The sequence below is a fragment of the Simochromis diagramma genome, unplaced genomic scaffold, assembly GCF_900408965.1.
Source record: "Simochromis diagramma unplaced genomic scaffold, fSimDia1.1 OVJJ01000271.1, whole genome shotgun sequence".
Classification (NCBI taxonomy): Eukaryota; Metazoa; Chordata; class Actinopteri; order Cichliformes; family Cichlidae; genus Simochromis; species Simochromis diagramma.
The window spans coordinates 1,690,648-1,715,863 of NW_024386909.1; the positions used below are offsets into that span (position 1 = coordinate 1,690,648).

The 25,216-nt window shown below is 40.9% G+C and overlaps 1 protein-coding gene and 1 long non-coding RNA gene across 2 annotated transcripts; both read right to left on the bottom strand.

Moving 5' to 3' along the window:
• Positions 1 to 246: 246 nt before the first annotated feature.
• Positions 247 to 24,149, bottom strand: LOC120736185 (B-cell receptor CD22-like). Its single transcript, XM_040036163.1, has 8 exons — positions 23,790 to 24,149; positions 23,229 to 23,612; positions 21,961 to 22,263; positions 5,045 to 5,302; positions 1,202 to 1,462; positions 918 to 1,005; positions 726 to 765; positions 247 to 586 (listed from the first exon to the last, which is right to left on the bottom strand). Exons 1-8 carry the CDS (start codon positions 23,836 to 23,838, stop codon positions 338 to 340), a joined length of 1,632 nt encoding a protein of 543 aa, XP_039892097.1. The 5' UTR covers positions 23,839 to 24,149; the 3' UTR covers positions 247 to 337.
• LOC120736202 lies at positions 6,514 to 7,912 on the bottom strand. Its single transcript, XR_005696432.1, has 3 exons — positions 7,609 to 7,912; positions 7,296 to 7,363; positions 6,514 to 6,888 (listed from the first exon to the last, which is right to left on the bottom strand). It is a non-coding gene; the product is annotated as an uncharacterized LOC120736202 (long non-coding RNA).
• Positions 24,150 to 25,216: the final 1,067 nt, after the last annotated feature.

Consider the following 25,216-nt stretch of genomic DNA (forward strand, 5'->3'; position numbering starts at 1 on the left):
GAAAATTAGTAATCAGTAAATTAATGGGATTACTTTTTGGAGAAGTAATCAGTAATTAGTTACTAATTACTTTTTTCAAGTAACTTGACCAACACTTTATATAAGTACCAGTCACTTTACCGTTCCCTGCTGAACTGCTGCAACTTCTATTTACGCATATTTAATATCATAAGAGATCAAAATCTGAAACCAGCTGTATGAAATTACTACAGGAGGGTGAACATAAAAAAAGCTTTTTTTTTACTTCACTGAATTGTTCGGCAGTGACTATGACACATTTTCATTTAAAGGCTCCACATTCATATTTCATTCTTTACAGTTTGTAAACGCATACTTCTCATTTTTTCTTCACCTCAGCGTAGAGTTCCTCTTGGCCATGAGCTCTCAGTGTTAAGCTGTTTTCTGGCTTGTTGACTTTCACCTGTGCGTACACCATATCGTGCTGCTGTCCTCTGTCCTGCACTGAGTCAGAGGATGCTTCAAATGCCAGCTTAGAGAAGCTGACCTCTCCATAATGGATGTTTTCTTCCTCTTTTTCTGTGTTATTTGCTGGCCCTTCAACAACCTGCTCTTCGTGAGGTTGAATCTATGAAATAAGCAAAGTAAAATCTGTGATTTAGACCTATAGAGTCCATTCTTAATCATGTTTTTAGACATTTGAAAGCATGTGACTAGGTGGCTGTTTACAATCATGTAAACAGCTACAGAGTTCAGTATTGTCTTACCCAAGTCTGTTGTTGAGTTTGACGCGTTGACTTTAACCACCTGGACGACATGAGAGGCAATAAAAATTTATCTGTTTATGTTGAATATATGTGTGAGTAGATTTCAGCTTGATGAAAAAAAAAACATTTTAAAGTGCAGCTAAAATATCACAGGTAAATATCATGTCTTCTAATGTGATGTCTGATACTTACCAAAGAAAGATTATCAAACAAATGAGTAAGATGATCCCAGAGATTCCTCCAAGAAGTAAGACCAGCGTGGAGTGATTGTTCTGCTTTCCTGGTACATGAAAAATAAACTGTGTGAGTCGAACAATATATAATAATGTGGAGTTAAAGATACCCTTGTTAAAGTTGTTTTGGTTACATTATCGTCAAGATTCAGTGTAACAATGTTATTAATAGATCAACAAGGAAAACCTAAAAGATAAATGGGAGAAAAGCATGGCATTAGTGGCTTCAGCCTTTATCTTTACCTCCAACAGTCACATGAATCTCTCCTGATGTCTGATTACCCAGATCATTAGTAGCCACACAGTAATAAACTCCTCCATCTGTTACATTGAAGCTGTAAATCTCTCCTTCAGATACTTTCACAGCTCCATCTCTGCTCTTATTGAACCAGGTGAAGCTGCTGACTGGAGGTTTGGCTCTGCTGGAGCAGGTCAGGTTCACCCAGCTGCCTGCTGACACCAAACCTGATGGACTGATGGATGCTGAGGTGTCTTTAGGAGCATCTGAAGAAAAAAGAATATCCCATAAATCAAACTCTGACTGTCACCACTCACACTGATCAGTGTGCTCACAAGCATTATGATTCCCACAGTCTTCACTATAGTGCAGACACCAACCAGATTTCTGTAATGCAAGAAATTAGAGCAAAGAAAACTTTTTGAAGTAACAGAAGAAATGTTTAATAGTAAATAAGACCATTTAAAACGAATCAAAGTGATGGAAATGTTTACTTTTAAGCAACAGTGTAAAGGATGTTGCAGTAAAAAACTTGTATCTTTAATGTTTAAAAGCTGAATTAATGCACTGTGAGAGATGAAGTATAATCTTGATTTTTATAAAATAAAATTCAGTATCTTATAAAGCAAATTTCTTTTTATCCTCGTTCATAAAGTATATCACAAAGAAAACTAGAAAAGAAGGAAAATGGAATTTAGAGCATTCAAGATGGCTGCTAGGTTGCAGACACACAGCTTGGCAGGTCCTCTGCTTTTTCCAAAAACAAAACACCTAAAAAACATCTAAAAACCCCTGGATAGCATTCAGAAGTTTTCTGATGACTCTGTGGTGGTTGGATGCATCAGCAGGGATGATGAGACAGAGTACCGGGCTGTGGTCGACTCCTTTGTCACGTGGTGTGAGCAGAATCATCTGCAGCTCAACGTGGCAAAGACCAAGGAACTGATCGTGGACTTCAGGAAGACCAGGAAACACTTGACCCCTGTTTCAATCTAGGGGGTCAGTGTTGACATTGTGGAGGACTATAAATACCTTGGAGTACACATTGACAATAAACTGGACTGGGCTAAAAACACCACAGCACTTTACAGGAAGGGCCAGAGTCGTCTCTATTTTTTGAGGCGACTGAGGTCCTTCAACATATGCCGGAAAATGCTGAGGATTTTCTATGAGTCTGTTGTGGCCAGTGCGATCCTCTATGCTGTTGCATGCTGGGGGAGCAGGCTGAGGGTAGCAGATGCCAACAGATTCAATAAACTAATCCATAAGGCCAGTAATGTTGTGGGGATGGAGTTGGACTCCCACAAGGTGGTGTCGGAGAGGCGGATGTTGTCCAAAATAAAGATAATGTTGGATAACACCTCCCACCCACTCCATGACATGCTGGTCAGTCACAGCAGCACGTTCAGTGAGAGACTGAGATTACCGAAAAGCACCACTGAACAACACAGGAAATCTTTCCTGCCTGTGGCTCCCTGTACAACGCATCCACTTAACACACTGGTTATTGCTACAACTACACATGTTTCTTTTCCAGCTATTTATTAATGAGTGACGTATGCATGTATGTATGTATATATATATATATATACATATATACATATATGTGTGTGTGTGTGTGTTGGTTTATAATGGAGCACTGTAACAAAAAAATAATTTCCCCCAGGGATCAATAAAGTATTCTGATTCTGATATTGACATCAACTTGTTTTTTTGTTTTTATACATTTTTATCTTCTGTGGAGTTCGACATGTAAAAGAAAGCAGGATAATTATACAATTCTCCCAGCCAAATGGAGTCAACATCTTTTCTTCACAAAAATCTTGAATTTTGATTTTGATTATGAATTTATACCAAGAAGTCAGCAACAAAAGTAGCAGAAGCATTAGCATCAGCTAACTGGGAGCATTTATTGTGTAGTGATGATCCACAATTCTGCAGCAGTCACTTCACTGACATTGTCAAGGATGTTATATCAACATATTCCATTAGAGGTCGACAAAAAATAAAGAAAACATCTAATCTGCCCTGATTAAACAAAGAGTGCAAGAATCTAATGAAAACAAGAGATCAATTACTAAAACAGTTCCTGAAAACAGGTCTAACTCTGGATAGACAGAGATTTACTTCAATGCGGAACAAAGTAACAAGAAGTTTGAGTACGAGCCAAAGCAAATTTTTGGTATTGGTAAAATTATCTGGCAACACCTAAATAAATTACTTGGCCATCATTCAAACAAAAGCAAAAATACAATTGAACTTTATGTAAATAACTCTATTGTTAGAGAGCCTCTATCTATTGCCATTAACTGAAACACTTTCTTTATTTCATCTGTTAAGGAGATCAGTCAGAGCTTTGACTCAGTCGTATGCTCTGATAATGTGAATGATGCTGGTCAAAATTTGTTCACCATTACTCATATTTCAGACACTGAAGTTATTAAACTAATTACAGGTTTTAAGACAATCTAAAGCACTTGATGTATATGGTATTAACACAAATTTCCTAAAGGAACATATGAATTTGCTTGTACGTCCAACAACTCATGTTTTGAATATGTCTTTCGAACACTCCATTGTTCCAACAGATTGGAAAATTGCTGCAGTTACACCAATTTTCAAAGCAGGTGTGAAGACTGACATGGCTCATTATCACCCCATAAGCATACTCCCGGTCATATCTAAAATAGCTGAGAAGTGGGTGGTTAAACTCCTCACTGCTCACCTAGAAAACACCCAACCCTCATTACATCCACTGCAGTTTGGCTTTCGGGCACATCACTCTACAGATACTGCAAATAGTGTCCAGCAGGTGGCAAAAGATCTTACAGCTGCTTTAGCATTAATGCATAGCTGGCTGGAGGACTCATGCCTAATGTTGAACACCTCAAAAACTGTCTGCATGTATTTTTCAAAACGCCCCTTAAACTTGAAGCAGTCAAACATATTCCCGCATGGAGTAGAGCTTGAATTAGCTCCAGAATTTAAATATCTTGGGGTCATTCTAGACCCAACATTATCCTTCAAGAGTCACATAAATAAAGTGTCCCAGGTACTTAAATTTAATAATCGAAATTTTAATCATATACGTAATAATTTAAATATGAATGTTGCAAAAACGTATTTTTACTCATTGATCATCTCTCATATGGACTATTGTTTGATGTCCTGGTCACTTGCTTGTCCAACAACACTTAAAACTATTGAAAAAAACTGACTTCCCACCACCATCATGTGTTAAAAAAACATAAATTACTGAACTTCAATAACTTAGTGAAACTTAAAAGAGTGTGTTTAAAAAGTCTTACACTGCCTTGCTCCACCACCACTAAAGCAGTTCATTAGGCATAAAGAAAGCTCAGACAGGACCACTCGAGCTACAACCTGAGGAGACTTGTTTATACCCCACAGACGGACATCATTTGGGCAGAACGTCCTTTCTGTCCAGGGTGGCCATCTGTGGAACAGTCTTCCTCAATCCATTAGAGAATGCTCGACATTCAACTTGTTTAAGGCAAAGGTTAAAAACTGGTTATGGACAAATCAGGTGTGTGATCATGTATAAGTTGTATATGTATATGTTTAATGTTTTATTTGGGAATAAAATGGTGTGTATGTGTGAGTTTGGTGATGGAGTTTTTATTATAAATGAATTATGAATTTATTTTATAAATTATTATGTCTATTTTTTATGTTTTATGGACAACAGATGGAAATTAGCCCTTGGCTATAATCTGGTATGTTTACATTCATGTATTTTTTTTTTTACATGTATGTTCATTAACATGCACTGTCCCAAATAAATAAATGAAATTAATTTTTTAAAAATAACTGGTGAGTAATTTTACCTCCAACAGTCATGTTAATCTCTGCTGATGTCTGATTACCCAGATCATTAGTGGCCACACAGTAATAAACTCCTCCATCTGTTACATTGAAGCTGTAAATCTCTCCTTCAGATACTTTCACAGCTCCATCTCTGCTCTTCTTGAACCAGGTGAAGCTGCTGACTGGTTTGGCTCTGCTGGAGCAGGTCAGCTTCACCCAGCTGCCTGCTGACACCAAACCTGATGGACTGATGGATGCTGAGGTGTTTTTAGGAGCATCTGGATAAAGGTGTGTCACATATTATCATTATTCATTATAAATAGCTGACTTTCATAATAATAATAATAATAATAAGTAAGACAATTTAAGGTCAATAAATATTTTCAAGTCTAACGCATGAACAACCACACATTATAGGATAAAGTACATAATTTGAACTTCATCAAGCTAAATGTACTTCCTTCTCAACTCACTTTTAACGAATACAACAAAAAATGATTATAAAAACAGCTTTTGAAACTTAGTGCTGAGTAATTTTACCTCCAACAGTCAAACGAATCTCTGATGTCTGATTACCCAGATCATTAGTGGCCACACAGTAATAAACTCCTCCATCTGTTACATTGAAGCTGTAAATCTCTCCTTCAGATACTTTCACAGCTCCATCTCTGCTCTTCTTGAACCAGGTGAAGCTGCTGACTGGTTTGGCTCTGCTGGAGCAGGTCAGGTTCACCCAGCTGCCTGCTGACACCAAACCTGATGGACTGATGGATGCTGAGGTGTCTTTAGGAGCATCTGGAGAAAAAAGAATATCCCATAAATCATGTTGTCATATGGGATTCAGTTCAGCAACAAACTCTGATTGTCTTACATGAAACATTGAGAGTCTCTTCTGTCTCTGCTGTCTTGTTTCCTTGGTTCACAGGATATCTGGCAGAGCAGCTGATCTTCTTTCCATCATGTGTGTCTGACAGAGTGATGTTCTGCTGGATTTTAGTTGTAGAGCTTCCATCTGTGTTTTCCTCTATTTTGTTGTGAGAGTCTTGTTGGAGATTCCAGGTGAGTTGAGGAGGGGAGTGTGGACAGGGAGTGAGAGCTGAGCAGGTTATAGTGACAGACTCCTTCTCCTTCAGATCACCTGGGATTGTAATATTGGGCCTCCAAGGAGAGTCTGTGGTTTCACATACATATTCATTATAAAATCACACTGACATTTGTACCACTGATTCAAATCTGCAAACTTGTTCTAAATTCATACTGTGATTTATAAATGTTATCAAGTCCTTAAAATAAAGGCAGAGCAGAATTTATAAAAAACAAGCAATCTTCTGAGTGTCATGCTGGGACAATCATTACTACTGTAACACAAAATTTGCTCAACTGATATTGATTATAATCAAACAATACATCAAAGTCCTGAATGAAGGTTTATTAATAGGCAAAACAAAATACTGGAAAAACAAAAACAAAACACTATTAATTCTGACTGTTATTTGAAGAGGATCACAATGAGCTGTTGCCTTGAATGTTTCTCTCTCTACTCTGAAGAAGTATGTGTCTGTGTATGTGGTGGTTAAATTAGAAAACAGAGTGGTGCAGTCTCTCTGACTCAGGTTCCCAGTAATACTCATTGGATAGATGTTAACTGCTGCACTACTGTTGAAGATCACATTGTTTGGATTACCGCCAAATTGGGATTGATTTTTAATCCACACTCCAATAATTTTTCTTGTGGTGATAAATTTCTGTTCTTCTTTGGGTCTAAACCTACATGGGATTTGCAAACAAGATCCACTCAGTGCTTCCAGCTTCTTTGATGCATTTATGAAGACTGCTGCTCCATCAGAACAATCAGCCAAAGCACCTGTAAATACAATTTAATTATTAATCAATTCACAAATTAATCTTAGTTGACTACATGTTTCTTTATGTCCAAACACAACTTTACAAACAATTTATTTAGTGAGTTAATATTTTTGTATGTGAATATTTTCTTGTAAAATTAAACATTTAGCTGATAATCCAGCGATAACAGGAACATTTCAGCCACCATCTGCTGTTTGGATGTAAGATGAAAATATTCATAATCAGAGTTTCAACACTTGTCTATTGTAATGCTTGAAAGTGCCAACATTTTGTTAATATTTTCCACTTAAAACATTTTAATTTAAAGTCAGCACAAACCGTAGCTCCATGTTTTCTTTGTTACTACATGAAGTTCATGATGTAAAATTACTCTAATAATGCCTTTAAAATAACTGAAATACTCACCTGAAACAAAGAGGACAATCAGTAACATGCTGACTGTCTCCATGTTCACACACAGACTACTCTACTGCCTGGATTAAAAAAAAAAGACAATTTCACGTATGAAGCTCTAACACTGTACTTTTTTTTTTTAGTGTTTTCGATTTGTACATCTCTTGTTTTCTTTTCTTGTAGTGCTATGTTGAAATAAAGAAAAATGTAACACAAAGCAGTAAAACTAAAACATCAGTAAATAAAATTACTTTACATGTACCTGTCAGTGTAGTAAAAGAAATATAAAAAGTTACTGAATAAAAGCAATAAAATGTTTCCTTACCAAACAAGCCCAAGTGTAGTCTTATCACTTTACAGTTTTAGAAGAATTACAGTGAACTGTGTTGCCCAACCAATGTTAGAAAGAAGGAAGTACAGAAAGAGAACATGCTGTTTAAGTGCATTAAAGTCACAAAGCTGTTGTAGGCGTCACCTGATGCCTCTGAGAAAAAGTCTTCAGTTCTGCTGCATACTGTGATAGAGGAAGGCAGACAGTACATTTAAAGACACAAATTACCTACACACCCTCAAAGACCTCTTTATTCACTTTAGTTTTTTTCAAGCTTGCAAACTTTTATAGAATATATTAATCAACATGAAATAATTATTGATTACCAGGAATTATATACACATGTATGTAGAAAACACAAATGATGCAGAAAGGATAAGTAAGATACCAATTTCCTGAAAAGTGATTTTTTTTTTTATTCACTTTCCTTGTTTCATTAAAAATGCATGTTTATGTTATTAAATACATTTCATATATTTATTTGGTGGGAATTTTTAGCTGAAATTTACTCTCATGAATCGACACAAAAGACTTTGTTGACCAACTTCCTCAAAATCCAGTCACAGTGAAGTCCCTCTGTCACAAGCACTTACATTTACATTTATCTTGTAGCAAATCTGCAGCGACTGCATCAGAACTAAAATAAATCACAAAGTGTGAGAAAGGGCACAGTAACAGTACAATTTGGTTGTTGAGCAGCAACACCAGGCATTTGTCTTTTGACACATGAGTTTAGTTGTGGACAAAAATAATTTTATATCTGAGCTCAATAAATGTTCAGCCATTTTTAATTAAGCCATGAATTCAAATATAGATGCTAAAATAATAATGAATATGACATAAGAAATATAAGCTATTAAACCCCACCATCTAATATAACGAAGTTTTTCTAGATACACTCAATGAGAAATCATTTCTAATTTAACTGGTCTAAATGCAAAATGATTATAAACCTGTAATTAGTTCATCTAGTAGACTTATTTAATAGAATCTAAAACAGAATTGGTTTGTTCCTCAAAATCAGATCTCAGTGAATGTAATGGTCAGTGTTGCCAACTTAGCGACTTTGTCGCTATATTTAGCGAGTTTTCAGACCCCTTACGCCTAAAGACGTGAACGCGCGTATCGCTTTTACTCTCAACAAGCAGCAGGTGCTGTAACGCAGTCAGTTCTTCTTTTACTCTTTTACTCTTATGCTGTTTTGTGGATCACAAGGTTTAAAACTACTTATAAACACACAAACACAAAGTAACTCCACCAGAGGGCCTATTTCGGGTCACTTTTGCCGGTCCAAGCTTGGGTAAAGGAGCAGGGTTGGAATTGTGACATTAACAAAAACAATAATTGCTAAAAGAAATTTAATTTGTAGTTCTAAATAAACCCTAAATGCATTTAGGACGTTTTTTACTCACTTTATGTCTCTTCCACGATGTTATTTCTCTCTCCAACAACATAGGTTACAATTAGATTAGCATAACCAATTATGCAAATTAGGCAATGACGTCATTTAGCGACTTCTAGCGACTTTTAGGACAGCCAATAGCGATTTTCCTTACTGAGGAATTGGCAACACTGGTAATGGTCTTTGTCTTAACCCTCTTAAGCCCCCAAGGGTTTTTCTGAGCTTCCTGCTCAAAAATGAAACACCCCAAATTAATTGATTATTTCTCTGCAATTATAATCCCTGTGTCTATAATCTTGGTATCAAAATAAAGCTAACACTTGTGAAATTCCATCAGAGGTAGGGATGGGTATTGATAAGATTTTCACGATTCCGATTCCATTTTCGATTCTGTTTAACGATTCGATTCTTTATCGATTCTCTTATCGATTCTCTTTAAAAAAGGAGAACACTAAAATCGATTAGCTTAGAACTTTGTTTTATATCTTCTCTTTGAACAAGATAGAAATTTAGGAGTAACATGGCCTTACAAACCCAACAGTGAGATCTTAAGAGATCCACAGCCTACGGCTCTTCAATGGGGTGTCACAGGGTCCCCAGGAAAAAAATTGTAAATGTAAAATAATAAAATAAATATTCTTCTGTAGCAATAACAAAGTATAACATAAATTGTTCTGTGGCAATTACACAAGAATATCCAGAAATGTCCCTGCCTACAATTAAACACATTCACTTACCGAAAATCGGGGGCATCTGCTGTGGCAAATGGGTGCAAGCCTTTTACCACAAACTTAGTCACTGCTCGGTGACATTCGTCTATCCTGGCCTGAAAGGAGACGCTACCGGTAAACTGCAGCGAGAGCTGCCAGCATCTGAGCCAGCCAGACTCTGTCTGTCTCGTCATGGTCACCTAAATGCACAGTAATGGCAGGTTTGTAATAAGGCAGATCGCGCTAACATAATATGCACTGTTAGTTGATTATTTACCTGCCGCATTAACGGGGAGAGGACGTGCAAACGTTACCGCTGCTGCTGGGTTGAGATTCACGAGTCCGGAGCGGAATTAAAAACACGACATTCATTTAAGGTCATCGCGTGTTTTGTGAGCAAATGCTTTTGCATATTCGTAGTGTTTCCTCCCTTAAATGAAACATCAACTTTGCAAGTATTGCAAGTTGCCCTGTTGTCATCCGTTCTCGTAAAGTATAACCAAACTTTTGAGCGTTTGAGCCGCTTACGCGCCGTGTTTCCTGCCAGGTAAATGACGCTCCGCAACGTGATGACGTCATTCGGGGCGACTGGAATCGATAAGGGAATCGTTTGCAAAAATGGCAAACGATTCCAAGGAGTTGAAACAGTGGGAACCGGTTCTCAACAAGAACCGGTTTTCGATACCCATCCCTAATCAGAGGTGTAAATATTGCAGAAGATGTTAGTGTGTCAAAGTTACTAACACTGGAACACAGAAAAAGTAAGTCAATTTTTTCCTCACCCAATTTGTTTATTTATTTATTTTAGCATATAACCCTTTTAAAAATATTCTTCACTTTACATTACATAGTCCAGAAATTCAGTAACTAACATATAAACATCATCTGTTCAAAGATTTATGTTTCTGAAGTGAAACAGTGAAAAATGACAGCACTGTCTATCCGATTATTAAGTGATGCCGTGAAGAATCCTACTTCTGGGCTAAAGTAGTCTGCATTTAATATGGCTTTTGTGTTGTTAACATGTTTAATGCTTTGTATTTTCTTCTATTTAATCTCAAAAAGCTCCTAAAAAAAGTCAGTGATCACCGTTGACCTCCCTCGGCTTTTATTACCGCTAATCATTTATTTAAGCTCAGTTTTTAAAACCTTATGATGTAACTACAGCACAGCCCATGCAGCAGTATATGAATGACTAACCTCGTATTGTGGATGGATTATCTCAGTTGTTCTCCTGGCTGAAGTTTGGTCCTTTTACAGCATCCTGCCATGCGATTACATTTGTTCCTGACCACTGAGAACCTTAACGTTAACTTTTATCGAGTAGAAAAAAAGTTAGCTTGTTTATGTTATGCTAACATAGCTGTGTCGCTAGCGGTCACGTAGCACATCATTATATACCAGCTAGCCAAACTTCAGTAACCCTACAAACGTCACTGCTGTTTTGTTTTCTGTCTTCATTTATGTTGGAAGTGATAAGAAAGCTGTACGTTTTAATTTGTTTCCAAAACCCCGCAGTCAGGACATGCTATATTGTATTTAGATGGAAGCTAGCGAGCTAACTTCCTGCTAACTTCTAACTCCGTTAAATGTCATAAATTCCATTTTCATGGATGCCTGGATGTTAAACTCAGTTGTTACACCTGGTAGAGCAGAACGCTGATAATTTTATTAAAGATGAAAGACTTAAGACAGTGTTTTAACTCTCAGTAATGCCATAGTGATCATTTGATATATGGACCTGCAGCAGAGTTTAGGCCCAGACACAGCTAGTGACGTCAGACTGAACAATCGGATACATAAATACCCAGACTTTGTACAAAAATGTCCAATTTCGGCACACAATCGACAACATGTCAGTTGAATTTTTCAGGTATTAAAGAGCAGAAATGATTTAAGTTTATTATCAGGATCTTGGAGCTACAAGCTCCCCACCTGATCCAAGCCAACTTCAAAAAAACAGCCCCCCCTCCAACTTTTACTCAGTGACAACAGTTACACAAACACCCCATTGTAAAACAAATATGGTGCGTCGTAAAAGCTAAGCCACTGTGTGTGTGTGCATGCATGTGCGAGCATGTGAGTGCATGCATGTGTGCATGTGTGTCTATGTGGGTGACTTCCTGGTTACAACCATTTTAACAACATCTTTAGTCATAAAAGGGTCATCTGCCCTCACCCAATATATGGCTTAACCCATTTAACGGTCCACCATATACAAGCACAGGTGAGCCCATAAATGGCAGGAAGTAAACATTCCTTACTAAATAAGGAAACCAGAATATTTCATGCAATGTTCCTGCAGTTAGACAATAGCTTCCCCCAACATCCTACATGTAGGGATTAACCGAAAAATATCTAATAGTGCAGTTCAAGACAAGGTTTACAAATTGTAAACACAACAATCACAACTTTTAACGAAATCACTCCAACAACTACACATTCACTTGGCAATGGGCCTTTTGTGCCATGCACATAGAGCAATTAACTGGCCTCTGGCCCTTTAAACTCTGAGGGGCTATAACTTTGGTTTCTTTTGGCCAATTTGCATGATTGACACCTCCTTTTAATCATTTGAGCCAATAGGATGACAGTAATAATGCCAGGTTCACGTCACTTCAACCAATTAGAAGTTGCAAGGCCAAACCCCACGGGGGCCCAAATTTACTGCATATGGCATCTATCCAGTCACGTGTCTGTAGCTGGGTCTAAAATGGAGGTTGTTGACGGAAGTGGCTCTGATGCAGCTAGTTAGCCATGATAGGTGGTGATAATCATAAGGCTATCGGCAACCGGCGAAAATGACGGAGGAAATCGAGATGGTAAGCCAATTTCTGTCTTAGCACATTTGTGGTTGTCTTTTGCAGCTCCTTCAGTGAATTATGATCAGAGCGTGGCAAAAATTGGTGTGAGGAATCCGTGATAGCTAACTAGGCTTTCTTTAGCCAGTTACATTAAGTCTGGAGAATTTCTGGTTTGGTTTTGTTTGTTTAGTGGACTTTTGTGCATTTACGTAACTGCTCTTTTATATGGTTTATATGAGATTTTAGCTGAGGTTCTGTCACGGCTGCACAGCAGTCGTGTGGTGAATTGAGAAAAGGATCCAAGATGCAGGCACTGACTGGGGTGCGAGTGAATGTTTATTTGCAGAGGTGATAAGGTGACAAAAACAGGAGGAGCAGAGCGGGGAGTAAACCAACCTAAACTGGGGAAAACTAAAGAACTCAACTTAAACCAAACACGCACAGGAGGAGGAACAAAATACACAATGAAAGATGGCGGAGAGACGCAGACTGAACACCGGGTTACACAGAATGATGCAGACGGACATGGAGTTAAACAGACGACGCGACAGAGAGCACAGGAAAACACAGGGCTTAAATACACGGGGAGTAATCAGGGAATGGGCCACAGGAGGGAGACACAGCTGGGAGCAATTAGGCTAACGAGACAGGGGAGAGGTAAAACTGAACACACTGACATGAGACATGAACTTTCAGAATAAAACAGGAAACTAACAGACACTGAGAACCAGACAGGACACTGAACTTGACAGGCAGACTCATGAGCAGACACAATAACACCATGGACAGACAGAGGGAACACAGAGAAGTGGGAGCAGGCAGGCAAAGAACAGAAACCTAACAAATGGCAAAATCACAACAGAATACACACTCGGAATGAACAAAAGCATAAGGCAACACAAAACACTGAGTCCTCAGACTCAGGACCATGACAGTACCCCCCCCCCCCCCTCAAGGGCTGGCTCCAGACAGCCCGACAGAAACACAAAAACTGCCCAAAAAACCCCCCCCAAAAAACCAAAAAACAGAAAACGACCCGACCATGGCGGGCGGTGGGGGTCCAGGACGGAGGGACATAGTCCAAAAAGGCCCAGACGGACAAGTTCAGGGGGCCGACCCGGAAGCCGACAGCGCCGGAGGCCAAAACAGTTCAGTTCCGGGGGCCGACTGTGTGAAAGGCAGCGGCAGTGGGGCAGGTCCGGAGGCCGGCCACGCAGTAGGCAGTGGCGTGGAAACAGTTCTGGGGGCCGACCGTGCGGACGGCAACAGCGGCGTGGAAACAGTTCTGGGGGCCGACCGTGCGGACAGCAACAGCGGCATGAAAGCAGTTCTGGGGGCCGACCGTGCGGACGGCAACAGCGGCATGAAAGCAGTTCTGGGGGCCGACCGTGCTCACGACAGCGGTGGCGACAATGCATGTCCGGAGGCCGGCCACGGTGGCGAAGATGCCCAACATGCGGCCTGGCAGATGACTGACGATGTTGAGGCGGCAGCTGGGGACCAGAAGGCTGCGTGGCCCCCGCAGTACCAGGTGAGAAGGAGGCTGGACCAGACGAGGCAGAAGCAGAGGCTGGACCAGGCGAGGCAGTAGCTGGACCAGGCGAGGCTGAACCAGAGGCTGGGCCAGGCGAAGCCGAAGCAGAGGCCGAACCAGGCGAAGCGGGTGAAGCTAAAGCAGATGCTGGACCGGGCGACGCTGAGGAGGCTGCAGCTGGACCAGGCGAAGCTGATGAGGATGCTGAAGCTGGACCAGACGAGGCTGAATCGGAGGCTGGACCAGGCGACGTTGATGCGGATGCGGAGGCTGGACCAGGCGGAGGCGAAGCTGAAGCTGGACCAGGCGACGGCGTGGGTGAAGCTGAAGCTGGACCAGGCGAAGCTGAGGCAGAGGCTGGACCAGGCGAAGCTGATGAAGCTGATGAGGAGGCTGCTGCGGGCGAGGATGATGAGTCTTGGGGCTGGACGGGCTCCCCGGGCCCTCCAGCTGACGAGGCAGGAAGCTGGCTAGGTTCTCCTGAACCTCCAGCTGACGAATCTTGAGGCTGGACGGGCTCCTCGGGCCCTCCAGCTGACGAGTCTTGGGGCTGGACGGGCTCCTCGGGCCCTCCAGCTGACGAGGCAGGAAGCTGGCTAGGTTCTCCTGAACCTCCAGCTGACGAGTCTTGAGGCTGGACGGGCTCCTCGGGCCCTCCAGCGAAGACAGTCTCAGAACCAGTGGGCACCGGAGCCCCTGGCACACACAGGACAGAACCAGCAGGTGCGGGGACCTCTGGCAGAGACAGAGCAGAACCAGCAGGTGCGGGGACCTCTGGCAGAGACAGAGCAGAACCAGCAGGTGCGGAGACCTCTGGCAGAGACAGAGCAGAACCAGCAGGTGCGGGGACCTCTGGCAGAGACAGAGCAGAACCAGCAGGTGCGGAGACCTCTGGCAGAGACAGAACAGAACCAGCAGGTGCGGAGACCTCTGGCAGAGACAGAGCAGAACCAGCAGGTGCGGAGACCTCTGGCAGAGACACCGGTAACTGAAACTGCGCAGGGCACTGGCTTTGCCCAGGCAGCGCTGGCACGGTGCAGTTCTTAGCTGGCGTCTTGGCTTCCAGGGGTCCAGAGTCGGCTGAAGGCAGAAACTCAGCCTCTGAGGAGGCCCTGGGGTGAGTAACAGTCTCTAAATTAGCCGGTTTCTGAGAAACTAGAGTGGTTTTAATGGGTTTGTCTCTCCGCTTAAAATGGGTGCTAGGAACGGGTTTCAAAATGGGTGGCACAGACACAGCCTCCAGTATGGAGGGAGCGGGTGACCGGGCTAATGGAATAGATGCAGGCTGGGCTAATGAACTGGCTAAAGGCTGATGTACTGGTTGAAGTGAGACTGGAGGTGGTGGAGTGGATGAAACACAGTCAGTTACTGTTATGGATGTTTTGAGAATGCCAACTTGTGAGAGGTCAGTAACCACGAAGGTAGGTAAACGCCGTGTACTGTCTCTACTCTCACTATGAACAGCCCCAGAAAACACAGTCTCAGAAGCACCAGCGTCCTTAAAACTCACCACAGATGGTCGCACAGGAGTCCCTGAATCCGGCTGTGGGGTGAAGCGCCGGTGGCGCGAACGTTGCTTCCCCACCGCTGACGGCTCCGACGGGCAGGGCAAAACCTCAGGCGGGTCGGGCCGTGAAACCTCCGGTGGGTGAAGCTGAGACGGCTGCTTTGGGACGGTCGTAGTCCACTGTTGCTGGGCAGAACCCGCCACTTCCCGAGCTTGCACCGCCTCCCGGGCTTTATGCAGCTCAGAGATTAAATCCGTAAATCCCCTGACCTGGTGGAGATAGGGATTTCCATCCAGAATAGCCTCAATGGCATTTATCCCCACAACCTTCGCTCGTGCGTTGGAGGTATGGGTTACCCAGTCCACCAGGCGTAGGGCGCGTGTGAGGTCGCTCTCCCCGGTCGAGGCCGCTGGATCCATCTTGTGGTCGCGTCGTACTGTCACGGCTGCACAGCAGTCGTGTGGTGAATTGAGAAAAGGAGCCAAGATGCAGGCACTGACTGGGGTGCAAGTGAATGTTTATTTGCAGAGGTGATAAGGTGACAAAAACAGGAGGAGCAGAGCGGGGAGTAAACCAACCTAAACTGGGGAAAACTAAAGAACTCAACTTAAACCAAACACGAACAGGAGGAGGAACAAAATACACAATGAAAGATGGCGGAGAGACGCAGACTGAACACCGGGTTACACAGAATGATGCAGACGGACATGGCGTTAAACAGACGACACGACAGAGAGCACAGGAAAACACAGGGCTTAAATACACGGGGAGTAATCAGGGAATGGGCCACAGGAGGGAGACACAGCTGGGAGCAATTAGGCTAACGAGACAGGGGAGAGGTAAAACTGAACACACTGACATGAGACATGAACTTTCAGAATAAAACAGGAAACTAACAGACACTGAGAACCAGACAGGATACTGAACTTGACAGGCAGACTCATGAGTAGGGATGGGTACCGGTATCCGTGTACCGGTATGCCATGATGGCACCGGTTCTGACATAAACGGTAGTAACCAGACCGAAAAGCAGCGCACATTTCGGTGCTTTATCTCGGTGCTTTTTTTTTCCTGAGCTGTGATACACTTTAGATTCTAGCCAATCATTTTACGTTTCCGAGGATAGTAGGCGGGGCCAGGTACGTACGTTCTTTTAGAGCAGAGCTACAGATTAAAAATGACCAAGGCGAAGCGGTCAAAAGTCTGGCTGTACTTCACAGCAAAATATGCAAACTCAGCAGCCTGCAACAAGTGCTTTAAGGTGATACTGTGATACTGTCAAAGGAGGTAACACCTCGAATCCGATGAAACACCTGGCGAGGCATAGCGTTTTTTTTTTAAAGCCGAGAAATGCGCCGTATTTGATAGCTTGCTGCGAGACCTCACACCGAGCACATCTACTGCGGGTGTGGTGCCTGTTATCGGACCCGGAGTTAGCAACATTCCCCCAAAAACACGAAGAGGAGAGTCCTGGCCCCTAGCCCTGCCAGTGTAGCAGAAATGATGACAGATGATGATGGCAGCAGCAGCCGTTCTTCTCTGCGTGAGTAGCTTAATGTTGTTCGTGTGTAATTTACGTTGAGTAGGCTAACCACGTTATTAAATTAATGCATGTAAGGTGAACTAGCAAACATCATCATAGCTACATGCGGCTGTCTTCTTGTTTGATGGCAGATACTCCCTTCACCCTGGCCAAAAAGGCTAAAATGACCAAAGAAAAAGTGGAAAACAGCTAAACATGAGAGGTTTTTGGACAAAGTTTGTGTTTTTTCATTGTTTAAGCACTGCTTCCAGCCAAGAGTGATACCACAAATCCCCTGTAGCTGCAGAAAAGGCTAACATTGTTATCTTTTTACAAAAAAACAGCTGAACATGAGAGGTTTTTGGACCAATTTTGTGTTCTCCATTCTTTAAGCACCGGTTTGAGCACCGTTTAAGCACCGGCACCGTTTCAAAAGTACCGGTTTGGCACCGGTATCGGATAAAACCTAAACGATACCCATCCCTACTCATGAGCAGACACAATAACACCATGGACAGACAGAGGGAACACAGAGAAGTGGGAGCAGGCAGGCAAAGAACAGAAACCTAACAAATGGCAAAATCACAACAGAATACACACTTGGAATGAACAAAAGCATAAGGAAACACAAAACACTGAGTCCTCAGACTCAGGACCATGACAGGTTCAGAGGTTTCTGTGGATACCATAAATGTCAGGACTGTTTCTGACCCCATGTTATAACTGATTAAACATGATCTTCTCCCTTTTGCCCCCCGTACCAGGGGCGTGGGGCTCGTCCTGCCCACTTAAGATCAAAGAGGGCTATATGTGACCTGCAATGTAAAATGAGTTTGACATCATTCATGTAGAGACCTTCGTGGAATGGGTTTCCATGCTTGAGCAGCTTCATCATTACATCACCAAGCACAATGCAAAGCATGGACTACAGTGGCATAAAGCAAACCACCACTGGACTCAATGCAATGGAGACGTGTTCACTGGAGTTATGACCTTTGACATATACCAGGATTTACTCATTAAGTCCATACTGGTCAGTGCTGTTTCCCTTGTATTGTAGCCTGTTGTTATCCAACTTTGATAGTTGCTTCCTGTTGCTGATGGCAGATCACTGAGCTAACAGGTGCTTTATAGTCATATAATTGAGAAGAAGACCAGCTTCCAGCTTCTTACAAGACATAATGTGGATTGCACAACACTGGTCACTATATTCTTCATTTCCAGTTAATACTTGTACAGCTGCTGTTATTGTGTGTGTGTATATATATATATATATATTTATTTATATTTCTTCATACATTCTTATATAGTTCTATACTGTGTATTGTGTATTTTGTTGTACAGTTATTTTATTTTCAACTTTAATTTATATATTTTATCTTATTCTTTCCCAGTTAAATTTACCCTTCATTCTAATTTGTGTTGTACAGTTATTTCATTTTTTATATTTTATATTCTTATATTTTATTCCTTCCTAGTTAAATTTACACTTTTTAATTTTTCATATTTATTTCCTATCTTATTCATAGCCCTTTCCTTTTTTTTTTTCTTTAGGTCACGAGCAGTTGTCTAAGCATTTCACTGCATATCGTACTGTGTATGACTGTGTACGTGACAAATAAAATTTGAATTTAATTCCACCTTGTCTCACATGCATTACATGTCACGTTTTGCTACTATAGTACAGATACAGCAACTTAAAATGGACAGCAGATCTGTGATGGGCTCCCAGCTGGGCCTTAACCAATCCTTGGCTGGTCTTTGGACTTGCTAGTATAGTATAGTAACATCAAAAATGTGTTGTGACACTCACAGTGCAGCTCTCGTGCAACTTACCGTATTTCTCGGACTACAAAGCGCACCTGAATATTAGCCGCACAAGCTAAAATCAGGGGAAAATCCTATTTTGTACATACAGTAGCTGCACCTGACTAAAAGCCGCAGGTGTTTCAATGTTGACTTATCATATGTAAGAGAATATGCACAAAGGGAATTGTCAGGAAAGAGATGGCTGTTTGGAGACACATCACTTCTATTAATATTTTGAAAAACAAGTTATGGGCACATATTTGCATAACTTTTTAGGTATATGTACAAGTAGCGGTAATTACAAGTACGAAACATGTACTGTGCTTCATAAATGAGTAACAAATGTAGTACATAACAATAACCTACAGCACACCAGAAAAATAGATTCGGACTACCTTTTTGGCTCAGGTGCAGTGACACGGCTTTAATAAGAAGAAAAGTCAGTCATTCACCACCATCTTCCTGCGCACTAAAACCACCAAAGTCCTCTTCTCCAGTGTCGGATATGAACAGGCTCAGGGTGGCTACGTCATCCACTCTCCGCTTCTTTCCTTCGTTGTCACTTTCAAAACCAAACAAATCCTCGTTGTCAGTGTTGGAGTCGAACACCCTCAGAAGGGCCGTGGCGGTGTCCTCCTCTCCATCATGCAGCAGCCCAGGCCTACGAAATCCGTTGGTGATCATGGATGTTTTCACACTTTTCCACGCTGTCAGATTCCACCGGTGGAGTTGAGCATAACTTGCTTTTCGCAAGTTTATCGCCGCTCATCATCCACGCCTCCTGCTGAACGCGTAGTGCTACTTTCAAGTTTGTTTTTCGTGCTACTTGTACGGCACTATGTTGCCTGGCGGATGGACACGTGACCAACATACCACTCTTGAACCCCGATACTGTGTGTCTGATCACATGCCCTTCCGCCAGGCAACGTAGTGCCGTACAACAGAGGAAAAAATAAAACAAATCGTCTTACGATATCACAAAAATCATGGACAATCCATAGAAAAGCCGCACCTGACTAAAAGCCGCAGGGTTCAAAGCTTGTGCAAAAAGTAGCGGCTTATAGCCCGACAATTACAGTACTTAAATTTTCAACCTCACTGATCAGCCAGGAAGCCAAGGACCCTCGCATGCACTAGTTTATGACAAAAGAAGTACGCCAGATCTTTCAAGTTGTGCAAGAACAGGAGAAGACCTGAATCTAATTTATACTCAAAGTGTTAAATTGGGGGGGGGGGGGGGGGGGTTGCCATCTTGGAGTTAATATGATCTAGGTAATTGGTGTGATCGACCCAGAATAACAGTTTATTCGAGTTCTAATTGTGTAATTACTTTGTTTATTACAACATTTGTAATGTTATTCAACACAACATTGAAATTCTACTATTTTTAGTCATGCTCAAAAAAAAAAGGATCATCAGTGTATATAACCACCTCAGCCGGCAAATCATTAAAAAAAACAATTCACCTTTGGAACGCCACAAGATTTTTCCATACTGTCAGAAAAGCTGCTATTTAGAAATGCTCACCATCACCCAGAAAGACAGTTGTTCATCTGAGATACAACAACACCTAGGTTCAATTATTATTATTAATTGATTTTATTTGAAAAGGAAAAATGCACAATATTAACACAAGTGTTGTGATTCAATGTTTTGTACCAGAGTTAGCTTAAGATTATTTGCATCTGTAGGGCCTGGCAGATTACATGCAGAAGATCATAAAAGTATTACAAAAAAGTAAAACACAACACACGTGACAAATCCACACAACCATAAACACACACACACACACACACACACACACAAAACACATCATTATAGACATTTCATTTTGTTATTAAAACACTGTTGTCAGTGACCTTGAACACAGTAGCATCTAAAAGCACAACCCTGTCTAGTTTCCTATCATCTATATTTATTAACCAGTGATCCCTTATATGTGCTGAGGCAGTTCTAGTATGAACTGGTCTAAAAGCATGCTTTCCTAATATGAATAATCTGAGTGAGACAAGCAACCAGTTAAGCTCTGGTGGTATACATTTTGAGCCAGTATGGCCATTATTTTTTTTAATAATTTGACTAAAAATATTTGAACACCACACTATAAAGAAATCTACAAACATCCTAAATTCTTGTTAACCAACTCTTAAGCGTTAAAAAATAGTTTCATATTGTATTTTAAACTGGAGTTTCCCCTCCTCTTGCAACTTGCATAGACTTTAGTTGTTCAGTTGTTAAGTAAGTGTTCATTTGGCAAATTCCTATCTCTGATTTGTTGGAGCGTCTTGATCTGAAGCAGCTGAAATAAAAACAAACAAACAATAAAAAAAGCTTTAGTTTCTGTTTGGTTTGGCAGTGATGAACGATAAAGATCCATGAAATGTAGCCCACACACACTAAAAATGAGAATATCACAGAAAGATTTGTCTCACCACTCAAAGATGGCCAGTGTGATCACAAGCACTGTGATTCCTGCAGTCTGCAGTAGAGCAAAGAGACCAATACCACCTGAATGTTCAAACAAAAGATTTTAAAGTTTGCCTTCCTGAAGAAAAGTCGAACAATCAGCAATCACAAAGATTCTTTAAGAGTGTCATAGACAAGACAACAGTAATTCATAAACAGGAATGCCAAATGCCTCTTTGCATTCAGTTGAATGAATACTGGTTAACATTACCTTCAGTATTCACACAAATTTCTGCTGATGTCTGATTACCCAGATCATTAGTGGCCACACAGTAATAAACTCCTCCATCTGTTACATCGAAGCTGTAAATCTCTCCTTCAGATACTTTTACAGCTCCATCTCTGCTCTTCTTGAACCAGGTGAAGCTGCGGACTGGAGGTTTGGCTTTACTATAACAAGCTAGGTTCACCTGACTGCCTGCTGGCACTGAACCTGATGGGTTGATAAATGCTGTGGTTTCTTTGGGGAGCACTGGAAAAAAAGGGGGGAAATAGCTCTAATACGGATTCCTATTATCCATTATAAACATTTAATATTCCATTAATCATAGTTTACTCACAGGATCCATAAAAACACTATGATTGTCTTACATGAAACACTGAGAGTCTCTTCTGTCTCTGCTGTCTTGGTGTCTTTTCCTTGGTTCACAGGATATCTGGCAGAGCAGGTGATCTTTCCATCATGTGTGTCTGACAGAGTGATGTTCTGCTGGATTTTAGTTGTAAAGCTTCCATCTGTGTTTTCCTCTATTTTGTTGTGAGAGTCTTGTTGGAGATTCCAGGTGAGTTGAGGAGGGGAGTGTGGACAGGGAGTGAGAGCTGAGCAGGTTATAGTGACAGACTCCTTCTCCTTCAGATCACCTGGGATTGTAATATTGGGCCTCCAAGGAGAATCTGTGGTTTGAAATGATATATCTATATAAACAACACAGATCATCAAGTCACGAAGAGGTAATTTAGCTCTGGTAAGACATGTGAACACTGAAGTCTGTGGGTATGAATATAACAGCAGCAGAAAAATCACAAACCTTTTTCCAAAAAAACAGAAATGCTCTAGAGAATGCAAAGGAAAAACACCATGCAATGAATTGGAAGTAATCTTTACTTTAAATAGTTAAGGTTTTCTAGTTTCTTAATTTCTCTAATAATCATTAATGGTATAGGCACAGGAACACTTCTGAAAACCACTTTATTTTGCTAGCTCTATCTTTTTCACCTATCTCTATCTCCTGTTCTCCATAGGCATCCTCTCAGTCTCCATGATTGTAATAAACAATCAGTTTAAAAATTCAGCTGTCTTTTCTCCTAGACATCTCCATACCTGCACAGGTATCTGAACCGGCCACATTTCCACTCTTCATAAGTGCCCTACCAGTACAGACTACAATTGTGCTACACTCTAACCTGTTCACATGCTTAACTTTCTTTGGAGAAACATAGGTTGCACTAAATGGTCTTTTCAGCATGAAAATGTCAAACCACAGTGTCTAAACAGTGCAATAACAGAATGTCTCTGTAGCAAAAAAGTGCTTAACTGCTACAGTTTAAGCCTGTGTTGTTCTGAAACAAACCAAAAAAAAAACAAAAAAACCCAAGAATATTACTTTAAAGTAACTTTGTTTTCCTTTCGTCACACTAATTAAAAAAAGGATGTAAATGTTTTGCAGATCATTTCATTCTAATTTTATTTACAGCTTTTGATGGAATTATGGAAATATAAATATATGTATATTCAGCTGTCAGTCTGGATACTCATTATGATAGTATTGTTAATTTTGGTCTCCACAGACATATATGCCAGTTCATGAAGAGCAATTATTAAAATATTGAACTATAAACTAATTTAAAAAAATCTTTACCTCTGACTGTTATTTGAAGAGGATCACAATGAGCTGTCGCCTTGAATGGTTCACTCTCTACTCTGAAGAAGTATGTGTCTGTGTATGTGGTGGTTAAATTAGTAAACAGAGTGGTGCAGTCTCTCTGACTCAGGTTCCCAGTAATACTCATTGGATAGATGTTAACTGCTCCGTTACTGTTGTAGATCACATTGTTTGGATAAATGACAATTCTGGAATCTTTTTTTATCCACACTCCAACGATTTTTCTTGTGCTCTTAAACTTCTGTTCTTCTTTGAGTCTGAAGCTACATGGGATTTTCAAACAAGATCCACTCAGTGCTTCCAGCTTCTTTGGTGCAGTTATGAAGAGGTCTGCTTCATCAGGGCAGTCAGCCAAAGCATCTGTAAATACAGCATTATAGACATTTTTCCCCTCCGTTTAACAGTGTGTGCTGATATTTTTCAATCAGGGAATGAGCAGATGGCTCCATCTATAATGGTCTTTTGGCATAATTCTAAATTAGAGTAGAGTATAAATTACCCCTATAATATCTTTGAATAACTGAATAAACAGCTCACCTGGAACAAAGAGGACAATCAGTATCATGCCAACTTTCACCATGTTCATAGACGGAATCTTGTTCCTTGGGTTGGCAGAAAACTTGTTAATTTAATAATATAACTACACAAAAACTATAAATAAAAATGAAACTATAATAACTCGTGTTTTCGTGACTACAAGTAAAGCACTAGTAAACACAATAATGTCTCTGTCAGTACGGTAAAAGAAAAACAACAGAATAAGTTTCAGTATCACAAAACTAAGAAATAAAAGCACAAAATATTTTCTTACCTAACGAGTTCATGTCAGGTCTTTTTTTAGCAGAATTCTAATAACCCAACTGAACTACTTTTTGTCATGTCAGAAATGAGGAAGTATAAAGATACTCACTGATAACAAGTGTGAAACAGTCAGTGTTATGCTTCCTGCTTAACATGCAAAAGAGGAAGTTAGAGTCCAAGATGACTTGTCCACCCTGCAAGACATCTTAGACTCCTTAAATGCCCTTAAGTTAAACCTGGTGCAGCGGGAATTATAATTACAGCAGACCCGCTGGAGCGGCATTTGAAGATGCTGCAGCATAAAACCAAGGTGCAGAGAGCCCTGTTATAGGTTGTGACTGAATTAAAATGTATGTTGCTATCTTCTTTCGGAGCTGCCAGCAACACGCCTCCCCGCTGCTGCCTGCCCTCTTCCCTCGTCTTCTGCCTCACGAGCACCCTGTGCCTGCTGCAGACAAGTTTTCTGAAGAGCTGGACAAGAGCGGAGGATTTCTGACACAATGTGCTCTCATTTTCAGGCAGAGGCTCCGAGGAGCCTTTTTGAACAGCCTGAAATGTGAGTTGGCAATACAGGGAGTGCAGAATTATTAGGCAAGTTGTATTTTTGAGGAATAATTTTATTATTGAACAACAACCATGTTCTCAATGAACCCAAAAAACTCATTAATATCAAAGCTGAATATTTTTGGAAGTAGTTTGTAGTTTGTTTTTAGTTTTAGCTATTTTAGGGGGATATCTGTGTGTGCAGGTGACTATTACTGTGCATAATTATTAGGCAACTTAACAAAAAACAAATATATACCCATTTCAATTATTTATTTTTACCAGTGAAACCAATATAACATCTCCACATTCACAAATATACATTTCTGACATTCAAAAACAAAACAAAAACAAATCAGCGACCAATATAGTCACCTTTCTTTGCAAGGACACTCAAAAGCCTACCATCCATGGATTCTGTCAGTGTTTTGATCTGTTCACCATCAACATTGCGTGCAGCAGCAACCACAGCCTCCCAGACACTGTTCAGAGAGGTGTACTGTTTTCCCTCCTTGTAAATCTCACATTTGATGATGGACCACAGGTTCTCAATGGGGTTCAGATCAGGTGAACAAGGTGGCCATGTCATTAGTTTTTCTTCTTTTATACCCTTTCTTGCC

Bases quoted from the DNA above. Each gene is read 5' to 3' on its own strand.
- LOC120736185 (XM_040036163.1), bottom strand. From the start codon at position 23,838: ATGAACATGGTGAAAGTTGGCATGATACTGATTGTCCTCTTTGTTCCA. The intron at 23,613-23,789 runs GTGAGCTGTTTA...CTGTATTTACAG, and splicing joins GATTGTCCTCTTTGTTCCAG to ATGCTTTGGCTGACTGCCCT. The intron at 1,006-1,201 runs GTAAAGATAAAG...TTCATGTACCAG, and splicing joins GATTCATGTGACTGTTGGAG to GAAAGCAGAACAATCACTCC.